General features: G+C 45.7%; 1 protein-coding gene across 5 annotated transcripts in view; it reads left to right on the top strand.

Moving 5' to 3' along the window:
* The window catches only part of HKDC1 (hexokinase domain containing 1), a 47,280-nt gene extending 28,970 nt beyond the window's left edge, over positions 1-18,310 (top strand). For 3 of the 5 annotated variants that reach the window (XM_001110556.4, XM_077946677.1, XM_077946676.1), the window contains 8 exons: positions 1,036-1,181; positions 1,279-1,398; positions 6,347-6,442; positions 6,636-6,735; positions 8,074-8,257; positions 10,298-10,453; positions 16,019-16,252; positions 17,371-18,310. In XM_001110556.4, the coding sequence (XP_001110556.2) occupies positions 1,036-1,181; positions 1,279-1,398; positions 6,347-6,442; positions 6,636-6,735; positions 8,074-8,257; positions 10,298-10,453; positions 16,019-16,252; positions 17,371-17,518 (1,184 nt within the window). In that variant the 3' untranslated portion in view covers positions 17,519-18,310. Of the gene's footprint in view, positions 1-1,035; positions 1,182-1,278; positions 1,399-6,346; positions 6,443-6,635; positions 6,736-8,073; positions 8,258-10,297; positions 10,454-12,615; positions 12,747-16,018; positions 16,253-17,370 lie in introns of those variants that run through there. The other 2 variants (XR_003719367.2, XM_028826569.2) reach the window with 2 other exon arrangements.
* The last annotated feature ends 3,958 nt before the right edge of the window (positions 18,311-22,268 follow it).

Below are 22,268 nucleotides of genomic sequence, written 5' to 3'. Positions count from 1 at the left end.
TACCTCTTTGAATCTCACGAGACTCTTCCAGAAATAATGACCTTAGTAAAATGCTTTACATCTTATAATTTGCTTTTGAACCTTTTATTTCATTTCATCCCCACAACCACTTGGAATGTTGCCAAAGAGGGAATGGTTCCCATTTTATGGATGCCATAACTGACACGGAGGCTAGATGAGCTACTCAAGGTCTAACAGCTATACTTGGGATCTCTTAACTGAGAACAGTAAAAGACACTATTTTATTTTTATTTTTATTTTTATTTTGAGAAGGAGTCTCACTCTCTCACCTAGGCTGGAGTGCAGTGGCACAATTTTGGCTCACTGCAAGCTTCGCCTCCCGGGTTCACACCATTCTCCTGCCTCAGCCTCCTAAGTAGCTGAGACTACAGGTGCCCGCCGCCACGCCCAGCTGATTTTTTGTATTTTTAGTAGAGATGGGGTTTCACTGTGTTAGCCAGGATAGTCTCGGTCTCCTGACCTCTTGATCCGCCCGCCTCGGACTTCCAAAGTGCTGGGATTATAGGCGTGAGCCACTGTGCCCAGCCAGAGGCCCTTTGGGTATCTGAATCATGCACGTCCTTGACTGGATGCCCCGCACCGTTCCTTGTGGCTCCAGAGAAGGCTGTCAGTCAGTGAAGCTGAAAGAGCCTTCAGAGGTTCAGTCTCATTTTGCAGATGTGGAAGGAAAGGACCTTGCCTCTCTTGCTCAAGAAAAAAAGCCGTTTCTCAGAAGCCCCAGGTCCCTTGACTCCAGGCCAGGCCTCTTTTCACGGCACTTCACTGGTGATAGTGTAGGTGGTGCCTGGGCATTTACCACAGAAGTGGAGGCCAAGGAAAGCAGCCTGGTCTCACGCAGGCTCAAGATGCTGCCCAGGGACCAGTCACTGTGCACGGTGGCCCGCACGACCCTCTGGTCTGTGAGGCCCAGGAGTGCAGGCCTTGGGTCTGCTCTGCTCCAGCATCTCCTCTTCCTCCCAATGCTCCGACACGAGTCCCTGTCATGGAATGCAGCTGCTGCTTTCTCCATCACAGAGAAAGGAAAGTTTCTTGCCCTGGATCTTGGGGGAACCAACTTCCGGGTCCTCCTGGTGAAGATCAGAAGTGGACGGAGGTCAGTGCGAATGTACAACAAGATCTTCGCCATCCCCCTGGGGATCATGCAGGGCACTGGTGAGGAGGTAAGTGCTAGGCAAGGCCTTTGGGCTCCGAGGTGCCAGCCTGCCACCCTGCATCAATGTCCACCCGGTGTGAATGCCGCTGTCTCTCTCTCTGCAGCTCTTTGACCACATTGTGCAGTGCATTGCCGACTTCCTGGACTACATGGGCCTCAAGGGGGCCTCCCTACCTTTGGGCTTCACGTTCTCATTTCCCTGCAGGCAGATGAGCATTGACAAGGTAAGACAGCCCCACCAGACTCATGGCCAGCCCAGTGGGCTTCCTTCCTCTACTGGGGCCATCTCCAGGTAACTCCCAGCCAGCCTTCATTTTTACAGGGATCTTGGGTTCGGGGCAGCTGGGAACACATGATAGAGAATTTCAACAATTTAATTTTTAATCAATTTATCATGATTTTTTAGATTGACCATTCACAAGAGAATTTAGAGTAGTATACAATAAAGGGACACATACATAATATTCCTACTAAAAGAGAGGTCGAATCATACTATGGAGAGAGGGAGGAAGAGGTAATGACCAGTGAAGTCCAGTTGTAACAATTGGGCAATAATACGATCCGTGTCTTTCTGGACAGTCATGTAAACACGGAATTGCAATGGGTTTTTATCATCCGATGAAAGAAAGCTTGCTAGCACATCACAAGAAATGCATTTCTTTCTTTCTTTCTTTCTTTCTTTTTTTTTTTTTTGAGACAGAGTTGCGTTCTTGTCACCCAGGCTGGAGTGCAATGGCGTGATCTCGGCTCACTGCAACCTCTGCCTCCTGGGTTCAAGCGATTCTCCTGCCTCAGCCTCCCAAGGTAGCTGGGATTACAGGCACCTGCCACTACCACCAGCTAACTTTTGTATTTTTAGTAGAGACAGGGTTTCGCCATGTTGGCCAGGCTGGTCTTGAACTCCTGACCTCAGGTAATTCACCCACCTCAGCCTCTCAAAGTGCTGGGATTACAGGCTTGAGTCACCATGTCTGGCAATAAATGCATTTATTTTCTAATATTAGTATCTCAGAAGCAATTGATCACACGGCCACTTTAGCCAACACTGAAGAACATCATAGTTTATCATTTTAATAGATAATTCATAAATATGGAGACATTTATCACAAAGTCTTTCTTGTAATTCTAGGGTAAAAACACCCAGGGTTGTCCGGGTGTGGTGGCTCATCTCTGTAATCCTAGTACTTTGGGAGGTCGACATGGAAGGATTGCTTAAGGCCAGGAGTTCAAGACCAGCCTGGGCAACATAGTGAGACCCCATGTCTTAAAAAACAAACAAACAGACCAGGAGCGGTGGCTCACGCCTGTAATCCCAGCACTTTGGGAGGCCGAGGCAGGTGGATCACGAGGTCAGGAGATGGAGACCATCTTGGATAACACAGTGAAACCCCGTCTCTACTAAAAATACAAAAAAATATTAGCCGGGTGTGGTAGCGGGCGCCTCTAGTCCCGGCTACTTGGGAGGCTGAGGCAGGAGAATGGCGTGAACCAGGGAGGCGGAGATTGCAGTGAGCCGAGATCGCGCCACTGCACTCCATCCAGACTGGGTGACAGAGCGAGACTCCGTCTCAAAAACAAAACAAAGCAAAACAAAACAAACCGTAGCCAGGCATGGTGGCATGTCCCTGTGGTCCCAGCTACTCGAGAGGATGAGGTGGGAGGATCACCTGAGCCCAGGAGATTGAGGTTCCAGTGAGCTATGATCACACCACTGCACTCCAGTTTGGGCAGCAGAGACTCCATCTCTATCAAAAACAAAAACAACATACACAACAAGCAGGCCAAGTACAGTGGCTCATGTCTGTAATCCTAGCACCGTGGGAGGCCAAGGTGGGAGGATCACTTGAGTCCAGGAGTTTGAGACCAGCCTAGGCGATATAGTAAGACCCCACCTCTAAATGTGTGTGTGTGTGTGTGTGTGTGTGTGGTGTGTGTGCGTGTCTGTGTGTAAAAACAAAAAATCACCCAGGCTTAACTTTATGTGTAATGAATAAAGGTTTTTTAACTGGAAAGCTAAGACTCAGGTAGGTCAGCAATATGTGTTTTTTGCACGGTTTTTCTGGTAAACTAGCTTGACCAAGAGGTAGAGCTTAGAAGTGGGGACTAGACACTGGGCTGAGCTCTTAGACTCCGCAGAGCTCCAGTGGGTCGTGGGGCCTCGGCCTGGTGCTGACGGTGGGCGAGTGAGGCTGGGCCTTTGCATGAGGCTGGGGCAGAGCTGTCTGTTCTGCAGACGGAGAGAGACAGTTTGCAGCCTCTGCCAGTGCCCACACAGAAAACCTCCGGGCAAGGACATGTCCTTCTTCAGGGGCTTGGGAGCAGGCCCAGATGTGGCTATACAGAGAGGCGCAATGTCCTTTCTAAGGTTAGGAAACACAGTGGTCAAGAACACAGACTCTGGGGTCGTGGGCTCCTGTTTTGCAGCCCTGTCTCTACTGTTCCCATCTGAATAACCTTGAGCAGATTATTTAACTTCTCTGAGGCATGGTTTCCCCATTGGTGAAAATGGAGGAATACGGTGAGGACTAAATGAGCTCGTGTGTGTAAAATGCATAGCATGGTGTCTGGCACCTAGCAGGCCCTCAAATCCTAGTATCATCCTTCACTCTCGAGGCAGCATAGGATTGAAATTCAGCCTGGAAAAGGCTGAGAGGAACCCGGTGCTGGTAATGGTGGTGAGGGAGGGTGCGCTGTCACCAGGGCCTGACATCGTGGCAGTGAATTCTCTGCAACCCCTGGCCTCCGCTTCACAGACAGACTCACCAGCTTGTGGAGAGGAGCTCTGTCTTTCTGACAGATTGTCATCAGCCCAGCTTCCAAGACTGGCATGAAGCAGCATACAGCTTCCTAAATGTATGGGAGAATTCTGGTCAGCTCAGCAGGTCAACCAGAGAGCTCAGAACAACAATAAGGGTAGCACCAAAGACGCACTAAGATTTTGTCCAGGGCCAGGAGCAGTGGCTCACTTCTGTAATCCCAGCACTTTGGGAGGCTGAGGCGGGCAGATCACTTGAGGTCAAGAGTTCAAGACCAGCGTGGCCAACATGGTGAAACCCCATCTCTACTAAAAATACAAAAATTAGCTGGGCATGGTGGCAGGTGCCTGTAATCTCAGCTATTTGGGTGGCTGAGGCAGGAGAATCGCTAGCACTCAGGAGGTGGAGGTGGCAGTGAGCCGAGATTATACCACTGTACTCCAGCCTGGGCGACAGAGAAGACTCAGTCTCAAAAAAAGAAAAAAAAAAGTTTTTTATTTTTGTACCATTTTCTTATTGTGGTAAAATATACATAACATAAATTTCCCACTGTGACTATTTTTTTAAATACACACTTCTATGGCATGATGTACATTCACATTCTTGTGCAGCCATCACCACCATCCATCTCTTAAACTTTTTCTTTTCCATCTGAATTTCTGTACCCGTTAAGCACTGATTCCCTCGTCCCCCTTCCCCTACCCTTAGCTTCTCTGCTTATTGGCTGTGTGACCTTGGGCAAGTTATTTAATCTCCCTGTTCCTTGGTTTCCTCATTGGAAAATGATCACAAAAATAGAACTCGTTTTATAGGTGTGTTTCGTGGTTTTATTTTCGTGTAATTATATTCAAGGAATATTTTGCTCAGTGAAGGAATGTGGCAGATCCATATAAATGGCCTGGAAGGGTCTGGAAGATACATTATTGAATTAGAAAAAAAAAATTGCAGTAGTTCACACACAGTGTGAATTTATTTACTTAAAAATATGTGTAATTTCACCCCTGAAAGAAGAAATGGGGGAAAAAGAAAACAAATACTAATAAGTGGAAAAGAAAAGTTATGGAAGGATTAATATCCGACTAATGGCAGAGGTTACCTCTCAGATTGGGAGGATGGGAGTTGAAGGGAACTCTATCCTTGTCAGTAACATTTTAATTTTTTACACTACTAATGCATTCCTGCATTGCTGCTGCCATTAAAAATTAATACACCATCTGGGAGGGTGCCGTGTGCAGCTGTCTGCGGTCCTGACTGGGCGCCAGGACACAGCTACTGCTCCTGACTCAGGACACTGGGCCTTTGGGCCTGTCTCCCAGCAGCTCTGAAGGTGTCGTGAAGACACAGTGAAGAGGGAGGGGAGACCCGTGGGCAGCTAGAAGCAAAGACACCCATGGCTGGGGAGAAAAAAAGAGAGACATCAAAAAATACATTAGTTTTGTGTAACTGCAATTAATAAGAGAGGTTTCCCAGTTGGGAGTGTCTCTCTAATGTTGTACACATACCAGTCGGAAAGGAGCCAGCCAGGGGCCCAGTTTCCCAAGAACTATGGAGGAAAGGAGGGAGACTGGGGTTTGTGGGCTAACGGCCTCAGGGTGAGGTGGCATCCAGTCACTGGGCTGACGGTGCTGCCATCAGATTTTCTGACTGCCTTTCCTGTCCCAGGTCTAGACACCCCAGCTCTGCCTGCCTTCAGCCCACCCTGGCTTTCTAGGTGATGGAGTCCGGGGCTAGACTAACTCCTGCCTCAGGCTGACAATGTAACTTTGGGCTTCCTTTTGAGAATTAAAAATACTACTTTCAGGCCAGGCGCATTGGCTCACCCCTGTAATCCTAGCACTTTGGGAGGCTGAGGCGGGTGGATCACTTGAGGTCAGGAGTTCGAGACCAACCTGGCCAACATGGTGAAACCTCATCTTTACTAAAAATACAAAAATTAGCCAGGCGTGGTGGTGCATGCCTGTAGTCCCAGCTACTCGGGAGGCTGAGGCAGGAGAATCACTTGAACCCGGGAGGTGGAGGTTGTGGTGAGCCGCGATTGTGCCATTGCACTCCAGCCTGGGCAACAAGAGTGAAACTCCGTCTCCAAAAAAAAAAAAAAAAGGAAAACAAAAAAAAAGAAGTAGGATCACTGTGATCCTAGGCCTTTATTCTGTGTAATCATGGCCAGGGAACATGATTTGACCCTTGACGAGTATGAATTGCTGCAGTCCTTCCACTCAGTGGTAGGCCTTGCCTGAGTGTGGTGCTCTGTGATGCTGCTGTGCCCAGGGTTAGGGCTGTGGAGAGGGAGGCAGAGTCAAAAGCACATGTACTTGACAAGCAGCCAACTATAGTGCCTTGCATCTGTTGGATGTTGAGGTTGTGCAGTGGTCCTAGCAAACTATTGCTCAAATGAATTTCCCCTCCTTTCTTTCAGGGAACACTCATAGGGTGGACCAAAGGTTTCAAGGCCACTGACTGTGAAGGGGAGGACGTGGTGGACATGCTCAGGGAAGCCATCAAGAGGAGAAACGTAGGATGTGGTGTTGAGGCTCATGCCTGCTCTTGCTGCCTTCCCCAGGCCCCTCTGCTCTGCTATCCTCTGCCCAGTTCCTGTGACTGGTCTCTGCCTGCCTGGGGATGACACGTGCCTCCTAAGCCTGTTTGGCACATTCAACTCATAATAGAGCTGGGTTTTTGTTTGTTTGTTTGTTTTGTTTTTTTAGGAGTTTGACCTGGACATCGTTGCAGTTGTGAATGATACAGTGGGGACCATGATGACCTGTGGCTATGAAGATCCTAACTGTGAGATTGGCTTGATTGCAGGTAAGTGGTAAGGCATGGCCCATTGGCCTAATCCCACTGGACCCGTTGATGGTTCCCTTTTAACAATGTGAGAGGGTGGGCATTGTTCCGTTATACAGAGGCTCTGCCCAAGGCAGAGATGAAGTTACAATTGCGATTCCAGGTCACCAAGTTCTTTCTCCAGTAAGAGTCCTAAGCCAAGGTCATCCTTTCTATTGAGGAAGGATAATGACACAGGAAGAAGAGATTTTTAAATTAGGGCCTTGGGGCTGATTGTGATGGGGCGAAGGAGACTACAGTTGGATCCTCTTGACCTGGGGCTGAGGGAGCTATTGTAGATTTTCACTCTGGCTCCAATGTGCACCTCTTCTGTTATCTGAATTCTTCTGCTTCTCAGGGTGCACAGGAAGGAGAGGAGCTGGAAAGAAACTTAGAAGAGGGGAAAGGAGTGGCCTGATACAGGGATTTTAGGGGTCTTTGGGAGAAGTCTGGCAGTGAGTAAGGCCGAGGGTAGATTCTAGGGGGATGCTGTCTCTACCAGGGGTAGAATGGGTAGGATTGGAACAGGTGGAGATGGGGATGAAAGGCATTCCAGGTGACAGGCACAGGCTAAGTAATGATAGAACCTAGAAAAGTTGTTCCATTTGATCATCTGGGCTTTCTGGATATAAGCAGCAGGTGGAACAAGGAGGTGGGGATGTACTGAGCTATCTCCCATGCCAGGTGAGAGGTTTCCTCTCACTCTAACTCTTACCCGCTTTGTGAGCTTGGGCAGGTGGCTTATTCTGTCTGACTTGAGTTTCTTCACCTGTGGGAGGGATTGGGCTAGATATAGGAGGGCAAAGAGGTGAGGCCTGTTGATTGACTAAAATACTTGCCTGGACTGCTGTGCTGAGAATAGTTCTGAGGCCAAGTCATGGGCAAGGAAGAAGATGGTGGCTAACAGATGCCAAGCATTTGTTTATCCAAGAGTAGATGATTCCTCATGGTCCCTTCCAGCTCTGACTGCTAATTTTACGACTGCTTGGAAGCTTTGTGTGCCTATGGCTTAACAGTAATGATGATAATGATGATGAAGTCGGCAGCTACCATTTATTGAATGCTTACCATGGAAGGAAACTTAAAAATATCACTTCATAAAACCCATAAGGCGGGTATTATTTCCTTCTCAGAAATGAAGAAACTGAGCCTGTGAAAGATGAGATGCTTGCCCAAGGTTAGCCAGCTATGACTGTAAAGCTGGAATCACATCCAGTCATATCTGACTCCAAGCCTAAATTCTTATTTGCTGCACTCTGCTGCCTTTCTAAAACCTGGTGGTGTCTTTGAAGACTAATGTTCTTTCACAATTCCTTCTAGGAACAGGCAGCAACATGTGCTACATGGAGGACATGAGGAACATCGAGATGGTGGAGGGGGACGAAGGGAAGATGTGCATCAACACAGAGTGGGGAGGATTTGGAGACAATGGCTGCATAGATGACATCCGGACCCGATACGACACGGAGGTGGACGAGGGGTCCTTGAATCCTGGCAAGCAGAGGTGAAAAGGGTGGATGTGTGCAGTTATGTGGGTTGTGTAGTGAACAACACTACGAGACCTAAGGGGGTACCATAGACAGCATAGCTTTGTGTGCTTATTACAGCTGTCAAATGTCAGTGAAATACCTATTGGAACAAAAGAAAAATATTATGACAAGTTTGCAACAGGTAAAAGGGAAAAGTCCCTTTTTCTAATTACCATAAGGCCCCATAAGGTCTAGTGGTGGTTCTGGAAGTGAGGCAGAGGCTGCCAGCATGTTCATTCGCCAAGGGCATGGTGACTCAGTGACCCCTCTTGGGATGGGCTTTTAGTAAGTCTCTTTCAGAAGCCAACATCTTCAGGCCTTCAAGAGCTGGCTACTAGGTTGGTGACCTTCTCTGGGAGTGGGGAAGTAGCCACCTGTGATGGATGAGAATGCTGGTTCTTGACCATGATGTCATGTCCTACCATGGGTCACAATCACTTGTGAGGTGTATTCCAATAACTAACCACACGAAAAATACTGAAAATAATGAATGGTTTAAAAAATAAATTAGAGTAGATTTCACTTGCATTCTGTTATTATGAGAGAAAGGGATAGCAGAGATAGAGCTGGCATGTGATATTAGTCCATTCTCCCGTTGCTATAAAGAACTACCTGAGACTGGGTAATTTATGGAGAAAAGAGGTTTAATTGGCTCACAGTTCCACAGGCTGTACAGGAAGCATGGCTGGGGGGCCTCAGGAAACTTACTATAATGGCAGAACATGAAGGGGAAGCAGGCACGTCTTACATGGCTGGAGAAAGAGGAAGAAAAAGTGAAGGGGGAGGTGTTACACACTATTAAAACAACCAGATCTTGTGCAAACCCACTCACTATCACCAGAACAACAGGGGGGCAATCCGCCCCCATGATCCAGTCACCTCCCAGCAGGCCCCTCCTCCAATACTGGGGATTGCAATTCAACTTGAGATTTTGGTGGAGACATAAATCCAAACGATATCACATGCTAAAACTTGATTATTAACCCAGGCCCATCCCCTAGAAGAGGAGTTGGCACACTTATTCTGTAAAAGAACAGATAGTAAATGTTTTAGGTTTTGCAGGCCATATGGTCTTTATCAAAACTAAGCTCAATGTCTTAATATAGAAAATAATGGGAAACAGATTTATTGTTAGGGGTGCTATCCAAGTTGAGAGCTTGAGCAGATGGGAAATGTGAGGGGATGCCTAGGCCATGGACACCTTGGGAACTGTTGAACTGAGAACGTTGTCTAGGAAGAGGCTCAGAAAAGACCGAGACTGGCCCTGGTGGTTTCTCTCCCCTTTGGCATCAGTCTTGTAACTGGAAGGCAGGTGAGTTGTGGTAAGCCCAGCTAAAGCAGGGATTGCTCCAAAAAGAAGGTACCTTCCCTCTGAATCCCAAGTTGGGGCATCTGAGTATCATGGCTCTTCCCAAGGGGCAGTTCATTCTAATTAGTGTTGTGTCTGCAGCCACTGAAGGCTCACATTTTTGGACTGAGGTTTTAAGGGGCAGCACCTTTGAACTTGTCTTGAAACCACCATTGTTTGTTTGTTCTGGTGTTAATCCCTTAGACTGATGAGGTCTTGAGCAGTGAAGAGAACCCAAGCCCAGCACATAAATGCTTTCCATTTGACTCTGCAAGCAGTGGGAGTCTGCCTCTGTGTCACTGTTGTTAATGATGATGTGTGTCACCATTACACATCCTGTGCAGAGTGCCTGGTCAGTACGAGGCCCCTTTTCTCTCTTGCTCTCTTGGCCCTCATGGAGCTCACAGCCCAATAGAAAGGAGGAAGGGAATTAATGCTTTTGAGCACCCCTGGTGCATGCAGATAGTTTCAATGTGTTAACTCACAGAGCAGAATCTCCAGTGGAACAGATTTGTAACACAAAGCCAATGAGCATTGGCTTTGGGGCCAAGACCAGGGACTAACTTTTGCTTAACGCCCATGCGTGGTTCCAAAGCCTGGCCTTCTCACATCATGTGGTCTTCTGCATTGCATGTCTGCCCCAACCTTATCCCTCTTCGCCAAACAGATACGAGAAAATGACCAGTGGGATGTACTTGGGGGAGATTGTGCGGCAGATCCTGATCGACCTGACCAAGCAGGGTCTCCTCTTCCGAGGGCAGATTTCAGAGCGTCTCCGGACCAGGGGCATCTTCGAAACCAAGTTCCTGTCCCAGATTGAAAGGTGACCTGTGATCAAGTTCATCATGAGGCTCTGACTGGTGTATACTGCCACTGCGCTGGGGTTGGGCCAATTTGAGGTTTAAAAAGAAAAACAGAAAGGCCCTGGCTGGACAAGGGATTGCCTCCTGGGGCTGCTCTTCTCTTTCCAACTGATTCAGGATCACAGCCTCGAGGACCATGTGTATAGCACTCTGGGGCCTGCAGCCCGCCTGGGTCTCAGAATGTTTAGCAGAAATGACTAAGTCCTCCACCAAGCTTCCTAAATAGTTACACAAGAGTTAGGTTAAGGCTAAAAAATAATCCTCTTTTGTTCCTGAAAAAATCAACCACATGCTCAACTACAGCTATTTTGATTTTTGCATATTATATTTCCTTTTTAAGGTTTTTTTTTTTTTTTTTTTTTTTTTTTTTTTTGGTGACAGGGCTCACTCTGTCACTTAGACTGGAGTGCGGTGGTGCGATTGCAACTCATTATAGCCTCTATCTTCAGGGCTCAGGTAATCCTCCCACCTCAGCCTCCTGAGTAGCTGGGACCACAGGTGCACACCACAATGCCCAGCTAATATTTGTATTTTTTGTAGAGATGGGGTTTCCCCATGTTGCCCAGGCTGGTCTCGAACTCCTGACCTCAAGCAATCTGCTCACCTCAGCCTCCCAAAGTGCTAGGATTACAGGTGTGAGCCAGTGCGCCCAGCTCCTTTTAAGTTCTTGAATGCATGCAAACATTTTTCATAATCATAATCATTACATTTATCACTCTGTGTATTATGTTTTCAGTGTTTGTTCATGAAAATTTTCATTTAAAATTCTGGGCCGGGCGCGGTGGCTCAAGGGCCGGGCGCGGTGGCTCAAGGGCCGGGCGCGGTGGCTCAAGCCTGTAATCCCAGCACTTTGGGAGGCCGAGACGGGCGGATCACAAGGTCAGGAGATCGAGACCATCCTGGCTAACACGGCGAAACCCCGTCTCTACTAAAAACACAAAAAATTAGCTGGGCGAGGTGGCGGCGCCTGTGGTCCCAGCTACTTGGGAGGCTGAGGCAGGAGAATGGCGGGAACGCAGGAGGCGGAGCTTGCAGTGAGCTGAGATCTGGCCACTGCACTCCAGCCTGGGCGACAGAGCGAGACTCCGTCTCAAAAAAAAAAATAAATAAATAAATAAACAAAATAAAATTCTGGTTTTAGTTTTTTTAATTATTTTGAGACAAAGTTTCACTCTTGTTGCCCAGGCTGGAGTGCAATGGCGTGATCTCAGCTCACTGCAACCTCTGCCTCCTGGGTTCAAGCGATTCTCCTGCCTCAGCCTCAGCTGGGATAACAGGCCTGTGCCACCCGGCCCAGATAATTTTTTGTATTATTTTAGTAGAGATTTGGTTTCACCACGTTGGTCAGGCTCGTCTTGAACTCCTGACCTCAGGTGATCCACCTGCCTCGGCCTCCCAAAGTGTTGGGATTACAGGTGTGAGCCACCATGCACGGCTATTTTGTTTTTTATTATACAAAGTCTTAAGCATATACAAAAGTGGAAAGAGAGGTAAAGTGAGCTCAATATTTCCATCACCACTTTCAACAATAATAAACTCATGGCCAAACTGGGCTCATCTATACAGTCCCACTGTCCTCATCCCTAGGCTGGGTTAATTTGAAACAAACCCCACATCTTACATCAGTTCATCTGTAAATATTTCATAATGTGTTCTGAAATATAAGGGTTCTTAATAAAACATAACTACAGTACCATTATCACACTTAAAAATCTAATGATAAACCTCAGTCTCACAAAATGTCCTGTTAGTGTTCTTATTTCCTGAATTGCCAAAAATTAATGGTTTTTACAGTTCTTTTGTTTGCATCAGTATCCAGACAAAGTTTACACACTGCATTTGGTTAATATGTTTAAATAATCTCTTTTAATCTATGGGTTTCCTCTCCCTGTCTTGCTTTCCCTTGCCATGTATTTGTTGAAAAAAACTGTTGTCTTATCCTATGAGTTTCCTGTATTCTAGATTTTGTGGATTGCAGCATTTAGCATTTTCCTCTGTCTTCTTGTATTTCCCAAAAACACTTAGTTTAGACCCAGGTGCTTAGTTAGATTCAGTAGTTAATTTTGGACAAGAATATTTCTTAGGTGGCATTGAGTTGTCTGTCTGTCTCTCTTTCTTTTAGGATGTTATCAGTCATTGATGCATATTGCCTGGATCTATTATTTCACTAGACATCGTAAATGGTGATGATTCCTGCAGTTATTAGCTGGAATACTTCTAGAAAGAGGAACTTTCCCCTATCAACTCTTTGGTGTAATTATCACTTTGAATGGCTGCATATTATACTATGTTACTGTACTATAATTTACTAAACTTTCCCTTTAGTATAGGATGTCTAGTTTATAATTTATAAATTCCTGTTATTCTGAGTAACCGTAGTTGTTCTTTTAGTACACATAGTCATTTGAATATTGTAAATCATTTCGTCAGTAGTAGAAACATTTGGTTAAAAGAGTATTTCGCCGTGGGTGCAGTATTTTTTTTTAAAAAAAGTAGTTTCAATTTCCATCACCACCAGTTATGTACAAATATGTCAGTTCCACTGCTTTTTGTGCTAGCACTGGATGTTATCTGATGCTTTGTTTTTGGATTTTATCTCCATTTGGGTTCATTCATTTAATTCTCCTGGTCTTTATGGTCAGATGCCCACAAGTGAAAAATCACTTTCCAGTGGGGAAAAAAAGAAAACACATTATACATGAAAGTGGTGTATGTAATGAGGTAAATCAGATGGGCTGTTTAAGGGGAGTTCTTATTGTTTAAGGAGAGGATGGTGGAATCAATAACAGCAGCAGCGATTATATATTTTTGGGGTGTTAACTAGCAAGTGCTCAGCATCCTTCTCCTGTCTAGTCTTCACCCCATCCAATCTGAACAGATGGGTTAAAAATCATTATGTTTGGTGACCAAAGGGATCCTATTTTGCTGTGTAAAACAGCTTCTCTCTCATGAGCAATAGATAAGCAAGTTTACTTATCTTTGCCTTGCTTTTCTTTTTTCCATAATAAAAGGAAAGTTGTTCCTAGACAAGCGCAAGGTGGTAACACTCTTATACCCCCAGAATTATTTGCTTCTGCTGCATAAGAAGTGTCTGTTTTGAATGTTTTGATTTCTACAGGTTGTTGTTTTGTTTTTTTGTTTTCTGAGACAGGGCCTCACTCTGTTGCCTGGGCTGGAGGGCAGTGGCACAATCACAGCTCAGTGCATCCTCAACCTCCAGGGTTCAAGTGATCCTCCCACCTCAGCTGCCACCACTGCTTCTCTCCCCTGCTCCCACCCACTGTCAAGTAGCTGGGACTACAGGCACACACCGCTACACCTAGCTAATTTTTGTATTTTTTGTAGAGATGGGGTTTCACCATGTTGCCCAGATTGGTCTTGAATTCCTGGGCTCAAGCAATCCACCTGCCTAGACCTCCCAAAGTGGTAGGATTACAGGCATGAGCCACCATGCCCGGCCAGGTTTTGTTTTTTAAAACCTTCCTGGAATAAAAAGAAAATTATCCACCTAGTGCCAATGGGAATTGGTAGGTGCCGTGCTAACTGCAGCCCATTTCAAAGCAGTTTGTCAAATGGATGGGACAGTGTTCTCAGGGGGAAGGTCCCTGAATTTACAGTCTTAGAGCTTGAGTTTTAAGATTTATCTCCACTACTTAATCTGTTTATGCTGCATGAGCTGAGGCAGGTTGTTTCACCTCTTTGAATTCCAGTTTCCTGCTTCATAACAGAAATAATTGCCCTGTTGCTTAACTCCCAGATTGCTCTGAGGATCAGGAAGGGAATGTACTTGAACTAAGTAAGCTGTGAAAGGCTGGACCCAGGAAGGAATTGCAGGCTTTCTCTTTAGACACACCAGTTGAAAAACCTTTTTTTCTTACTATACAAATGTTATTCATTCATTTTAGAGAATCTAAAAAATACAGATAAGCAAAAGAAGAAAAATAAGGATTAAGCTAGGTGTGGTGGCTCACGCCTGTAATCCCAGCACTTTGGGAGGCCAAGGCAGGCAGATCACCTGAGGTCAGGAGTTCAAGACCAGGCTGGCCAACATGGTGAAACTCTGTCTGTACTAAAAATACAAATATTAGCTGGGCATGGTGGTGGGGCTATAATCCCAGCTACTTGGGAAGCTGAGGCAGGAGAATCACTTGAACCCAGGAGGCGTAGGTTGCAGTGAGCTGAGATCATTGCACTCCAGCCTGGGCAACAAGAGTGAAATTCAGTCTCAAAAAAAAAAAAAAAAAAAGGAATTACCTGAAATCCTCCCAATGTCTGAATAGATTTCCTTATATGTATGTGTGTGTGTGTGTGTGTGTGTGTGTGTGTGTGTGTGTGTGTATGTCTTTTTTTTATCTTGGCAAGGGCAAACATTAAAATAAAAAACTAACATTATATTGTGCATAGTATTTTATAATCCATTTTTTCACTATGTCATTATGTCATGAAGATTTTCCATGGCATCATCTTTTTTTTTGTTTGTTTTAGAGATGGGGTCGTGGGGTCTTGTTATGTAGCCCAGACTGGTCTCAAATTCCTGGCCTAAAGTGATTCTCTTGCCTCAGCCTCCCAAAGTGCTGGGATTTCAGGTGTAAGCCACTGTGTTGGCTACAAACTCATCTTTAAGATCTACGAAGAATTCTACCGTTTGGCTACACCACTGTTTACCTGCTGAATCCCCTGTGTGGTCATACAGGTTGTTTCTCAATTGTCTTTCTTGATAACACTCCTCTTCTCTAATTATTACCTGAGACAGTCAAGGATACAACTTCACATCGCTTAGCGTGGGAGTCAGGGCTCCGTTTAAGTACCATTAGTTCACTGTGAGATGACCGGGGTCTAGACTTGAAGCCATCCTGCCCCGTGATGGGTGTTTCTCTGCATGTGTTTACAGTCCTACCTGGTTCCGATTCTCTAAGGTTCTGATTGTATTTTGTATATTCATGTATTCACTTGCTCATTGAATGTACCCTGCTAGCTACTACTGAAAATACAGTCTTACTATCAAAGAGCAGAGAAATCAGAAAAAGGGAAGAAAATGAAGAGAATCAGAAAAAGTTAAATAGAAGGAAAGTTGGCCTCCAATTGAAGGGGGCCAGTGTATGAGAGTTGGCATGGTTTGTGGCAAAGTGCGAGAGGTGGTGTGAAAAGGGTTGAATTTGAGCCCCTGCTCTCTAACGAGAGGGCACAGCCCTAGCAGGCTGAGCCACAGCCTCTGCTTCTGAAAAACAGGTACCTGGTGTGTTGGTTGCTGCAGCTCATGTGGCTTCTAGTGAGATCATAGATATGAACATGCTGAACACCAGAGGCATTCACACTTTATTTTTTAAAGTTGATGGAACTTCCACGGGTGGTGGACCTTCTTGAGTCTCTACTCCTAAGCCTTTCTGCTCCAGCCTAGCCATTGCCTGGGTCAATTTCTCCCCACTCCTGCAAGGGCATCTAAGAATGGGAAGGCTGTGGGTTGCATTGAGCACATCCCAGGATGCTGGGAAGGAGGTCCTGACTCCCTGCTCTATTGCCTGCAGCGATCGGCTGGCCCTCCTCCAGGTCAGGACGATTCTGCAGCAGCTGGGCCTGGACAGCACATGTGAGGACAGCATCGTGGTGAAGGAGGTGTGCGGAGCTGTGTCCCGGAGGGCGGCCCAGCTCTGCGGTGCTGGCCTGGCCGCTATAGTGGAAAAAAGGAGAGAAGACCAGGGGCTGGAGCACCTGAGGATCACTGTGGGTGTGGATGGCACCCTGTACAAGCTGCACCCTCAGTGAGTGCCCACGAGAGGCATGGCGGGTGGGGCAGCAGAGGTGCTGGAGACCAAGTGTGGACTTGGCATAGCCTCCTCAGCCGTGGCATGGGAAGATGCATCCCCATCCTTTTATGGGAAAGGAGTGCTGTGTGGTCAAGCCACCTATTCAATCTGACAGACAAGGTGTGAGCCCTGGTGCCTCTGCTACTTGTAATACGGTGTGGGAATGTTAGCTGGTCTCTCTAAACCCCAGGTTCCTGATCCACAAAAGGCCGGCACTAATAATCCCTACCACATAGGGCTAAATGTGTGAGGTTGAAATGAGTGAGTACATGTAAAGTGCTTCACACAGAGCTCAAGAAATGTAAGTTGGCTGAGTGCAGTGGCTCATGCCTGTAATGGCAGAGACAGGAGAATCCCTTGAGCCCTGGAGTTTGAGACCAGCCTGGGCAACACAGGGAGACTCCATCTCCACAAACATAAATAAATAAAATACAGTCTGGGCGCAGTGGCTCAAGCCTGTAATCCCAGCACTTTCAGAGGCTGAGACGGACGTATCACGAGGTCAGGAGATCGAGACCATCCTGGCTAACACGGTGAAACCCCGTCTCTACTAAAAAATACAAAAAACTAGCCGGGCGAGGTGGCGGGCGCCTGCAGTCCCAGCTACTTGGGAGGCTGAGGCAGGAGAATGGCGTGAACCGGGGAGGCGGAGCTTGCAGTGAGCTGAGATCCGGCCACTGCACTCCAGCCTGGGCGACAGAGCGAGACTCTGTCTCAAAAAAAAAAAAAGATAAATAAATAAATAATAAAATAAAATACAAAATGAACAAACATTACAAATATTAGCTGGGCATGATGGTGCATACCTGTAGTCCCAGCTACATGGGAGGCTGAGCTGGGGGGCTTGAGCCTGGGAACTTGAGACTACAGTGGGCTGTGATGGCACAACTGCACTCTACACCCTGGACAACAGAGTGAGACCATGTCTAAAAAAAAAAATTAGAAGAAGAAGCGGTTTAGAGCCTTGAAAAGCAAACCAAAGGGAAGAAGCTAAAGAAATTAGATTATGATCATTTATAAATGTGCTGATTCTACATGGGAGGGCTGATGATGTTTCTTTCTCTTTTTCATAGCTTTTCTAGAATATTGCAGGAAACTGTGAAGGAACTAGCCCCTCGATGTGATGTGACATTCATGCTGTCAGAAGATGGCAGTGGAAAAGGGGCAGCACTGATCACTGCTGTGGCCAAGAGGTTACAGCAGGCACAGAAGGAGAACTAGGAACCCTTGGGATTGGATCTGATGCATCTTGGATACTGACCGACTTTTCCTCTGGCAGATCAGTTGGTCAGAGACCAATGGGCACCCTCCTGGCTGACCTCACCTTCTGGATGGCCGAAAGAGAACCCCAGGTTCTCGGGTACTCTTAGTATCTTGTTACTGGATTTGCAGTGATGTTACGTGACATTTATATTTGGTATATTTGGGCCAAAATGGGCCAACTTGTGAAATCAAAATGTCTATTCTGAGAGATCCCCTTTCAAGACATTTTTCAGTTGAGGATTGAGCTGTCAGTTCTCTGTGGTTTTCAGTCCTGTGGCTGCTGGACTTGGAAATATATAGAATCTGCCCATGTGACTGGCAGGCTGTTTCCCCATTGGGATGCTTAAGTCATCTCTTATAGGGGATTGGGCCCTATACTTGTGGATGAACACTGGAGAGCAAGAGGAACTCATGTTATGAACTAGGGGTATCTCATCTAACTTGTCCTTAACTTGCCATGTTGACTTCAAACCTGATGACAGAACAAAGACTTTGAAGTATCCAGCCCCGGGGTGCAGAGAGGTTGATTGCCAGGGAGCCCTGCAGGAATCTTTGCATGCTTAAAGCAAGTTATGTCAGCATCCTGATTTTGTTCCTTATTAAGTGTGTGCCATGAGGTGGGGTGCTGTCTGGGGCATCTGTTTTTCATTTTGCATGTGGTTTGTGTTGCAGCTGTTGATAGTTGTTCTAAGGATTGTTAGGTATATGAAATCCAGTAAATTAATAAAAAATTTTTGATTTTCCAATAAACTTCGCATGAGGTGCTGACATTTCTTCTGGGAGGCTTACTTGGTAACACCATGCTTTGTTGATGGAATAAGGGATGCAGAGTCAGAAGCAGCTTGAGCATTTTTCTCGAGTCCAAACTTCCTACCAACAGGGGGAAATATATGGAATATCTTCTAAAATATCCTTAACAGATTATCCAGATTTCTTTGGAATACTTCCAGTAACTGAGCATTTCCCACACGATCTACAGCTCTTGCTTTTGAACAGCTGGGGTTGACTGGAAGTCCTTCTGACTTCTGAGCTCGGTTCCTCCCATACACCCCACTGATCTCCATTCTACCCTGCAGAACTATGTGGAATTGGCCTATCCCTGACCATTTCTCCAGTGGACTTCCTCTCTCTGTCCTCTCTTCCCCACTTTACCTGAACTGCCTGTGCCTTTCTGTTTTGCACATAGTTATCTGTATGAGTTTTACATCTGGCCAGATAGATTGTAAACTCTTTGTCAAACACATTCTTGTATTGCTCTAGTGAACCTAGCACTGTGCCATTCCTATCAAATACTTACTTGTGGGAGGCATGATTGAAAAAATAGAACTTTTCAAGAAATTTTCTTCAGAAAAAGTATAGACTGGGTGTGGTGGCTCACACCTGTAATCTCAGCTCTTTGGGAGGCCAAGTCAGGAAGATTGCTTGAGGCCAGGAGTTCAAGATCAGCTTGGGCAACATATCAAGACCCCCATCTGTTCAAAAAAAAAATTTGTTTTAATTAGTTGAATGTGGTGGTGCACACCTGCAGTCCCAGTCACTCAGGAGGCTGAGGTGGGGTGTATCTCTCAAGTCTAGGTTCCAGGTTACAATGAGCTATGACTGTACCACTGCACTCCAGCCTGGGCAACAGAATGAGACCCTGCTTCTTAAAAAAAAAAAAAAAAAAAAAGAGAGAGAAAGAGAAAGAAAGGAAAGAAAGAAAGGAAGGAAAGAAAGAAAGAAAGGAAAGAAAGAAAGAGAAACAAAAGAGAAAGAGAGAAAGAAAAGAAAGGAAGAAAGGAAGGAAGGAAGGAAAGAAATTGTCAACTCTTGTTATTGTCATGGGAAACAAACTGAAAAGAATAATCGAGTGATTTTATTTTTATTTATTTGCTTAGTTACATACTTAATTACGACAACTCCACAGAGTGTTCTTGCTGTCTCTTCAAAAGATTACGGCTTTGGCCAGGCATGGTGGCTCATGCCTGTAATTCCAGCATTTTGGGTGGCCAAGGCAGGCAGATGACCTGAGTTCAGGAGTTCGAGACCAGCCTGGCCAGCATGATGAAATGCGTCTCTACTAAAAATACAAAATATTGTAAAAATACAAAAAAAAAAAAAAAAAAAAAAGCCAGGCATGGTGGTGCATGCCTGTGATCCCAGCTACTTGGGAGGCTGAGTCAGGAGAATCACTTGCACCTGGGAGGTGGAGGTTGCAGTGAGCTGAGATCAAGCTACTGCACTCCAGTCTGGGTGACAGAATGAGACTCCATCTCAAAAAAAAAAAAAACAAAAAAAAGGGTTTTGGATTCCAGCTCTAAGTGTCACCATTTGCTGAAGCAGGATGTCCAGATGGAGTGAAGGGGGATGAGTCTAAAGACCGAGAGAGAGAGGCCAGCTAGGGCTGGGGGTAATGAGGGAGCTGAGGGTTCCTTGGGACATATTTTTTATACTTTCTTTTTTGTTGTGTTTTGAGACAAGGTCTCACTCTGTCACCCAGGTTGGAGCATGGTGGCACAATCATGAATCACTGCAACCTTGACCTCCTGGGCTGAAGGCATTCTCGCATCTCAGCTTCCCAAGCAGCTGGGACCGCAGGCACATGCCACCATGCCAGCTAATTTTTAAATTTTTTGTAGGGACAGGAGTCTCACTATGTTGCCCTGACTTGTCTCAAACTCCTGGCCTCAAGTGATCCTCCCGCTTTGGCCTTCCAAAGTGCTGATATATAGTCATGAGTCACCGTGTCTGGTCCATACTTTCAACACAAATGTATGGTGGTACTGCTGTGAACAGGTCCTAGATTTATCAAAATTATCTCTTTTTTATTTTAAGGTTATATCTCTTTAGATAAATGGCGTATGAATGTTTTAAATGTATCTTTTTTATATTTTGAAGTTACGCCTCTTTGGAGAAATGTTTCACCTTATCAGGTTTCATCTTAATCAACGGAAAACCTTGCTGTCCTTATTCTCTTTCCCTAGTTCTCCCATTTTATGGTAAGACATCCTCAGCTTCCAGTCCCTCTTTCCCCTGGTTCTGCCAGGGATCTTTCTCTTTGCTGTCTTTCCCGGACAAGTGATCTGACCCGTAGATTCAGGTTGTTGTGCCACTAAGTTCTTCCATGACCTGGTCTCTCAGCACATGTTTGGCAGGTTAGGGGAGGTCACCCAGTCCCTTCTCACCCAGCCCTGGTCTCTTACAAGAAAAAGGAGCCCCAAGGTATCTAGGCAACCTTGCACATTCTGACTAATTGATCGCATCATAGAATCCTTGAACAAGCACCAGAACTCCAGAGGGGGCAGACATCTATCTTGCTGTGTTTGGACAGGCCAGCCCCTGAAACATCTTGGGCAATGGAGGGTTAACTTCTCAAAGTTTAATAGGCAAGACCAGCAACCATGCAACAAGGTAAACTGTCCTCGTGAGAGCTCCAAAGACTTTATTTTTCTCTCTCTTTTTTCAAGGCAGGGTCTCGCTATGTTATCCAGGCTGCTCTCAAACTCTTGGGCTCAAGCAATCCCCCCATCTTAACCTCCCCAGCAGCTGGGACTACAGGCACACTCCACTGCACCTAGCCGACTTTTCCTTCTAAGCATCTTCGGCTGGGCATGGTGGCTCATGCCTGTAAACCCTGCACTTTGGGAGGCCGAGGTGGGTAGATCACTGGAGGTCAGGAGTTCGAGACCAGCCTGGCCAACATGGTGAAACCTCATCTCTACTAAAAATACAAAAACTTAGCCAGGCATGGTGGCAGGTGCCTGTAATCCCAGCTACTTGGGAGGCTGAAGCAGGAGAATCACTTGAACCCAGGAGGTGGAGGTTGCAGTGAGCCAAGATTGTGACACTGCACTCCAGCCTGGGTGCACAGCGAGTCTGTCTAAAAAAAAAAAAAAAAAAAAAAAGGAAGAGAGAGCATCTTTATCTTCATTTTCTAGCCTTAAGTGTTACGTTCTCCCAGTAACATTTTGCCCAAAAAGAGTTGATGAATATAGATTTAAGAAGAAGATTTTCCCCATGATGCTGCCTTTCCCGAACAAGTGAGTTCATTCTCATTTGTCTTTCTTCAGAAATCTTTTATCTATCTTTCTCCCATTAGCTGGAATGGGTGCTCCATGAGAATAAAGACTTAGGTTTCATTTTTCCTGTTGTCCCCAGAGCCTACCATACTGGCTGGCATTGAGTAACAATTGGACAGTTTTCTGAATGAAAGACTGAATGCTCAAATAAGCACATGAATTAATTATCACTTTCCTTTGAATCTCTCCATTCTCTTTCCTCACCCAATGGGGCTCAATCCTTATACACCGAAGATATTCTATAAATGATGACTCAATGAATGCCAAGCCCTGTTCTATGCACTGAAGACCCAAAGAAATAAAAGACGTCATCCCTGCTCTGTAAGAATTCATAGGCTAGTAAGGAAAGAAAGATATATAAATATCTGTAATACAACATGGTAAACAGGAACAAGGTGATGACAGTTCTGACCATTTCCTATATCCTTTAGATCAGGAATGCTCAACCTTTGTGCACGTGTATGTGTGTGTGCACGTACTATGTACCCCTTGGACAATCATGTGAAACCTTGTATTCTTGCTCAGAATAACGTTTTTAAATGCATAAAATACATAGGATTACAAGGGAAATTAATAGTGTGAATTACATTTATTAAAATGTTAGAGTGGCACTATGGTAATAATACATGCATGTGTTTATTAATGCATTA

Source organism: Macaca mulatta, chromosome 9, assembly GCF_049350105.2.
Source record: "Macaca mulatta isolate MMU2019108-1 chromosome 9, T2T-MMU8v2.0, whole genome shotgun sequence".
Classification (NCBI taxonomy): Eukaryota; Metazoa; Chordata; class Mammalia; order Primates; family Cercopithecidae; genus Macaca; species Macaca mulatta.
The sequence above is the reverse complement of the archived record's forward strand: the minus strand, read 5'-3'. Positions and strand labels throughout refer to the sequence as shown.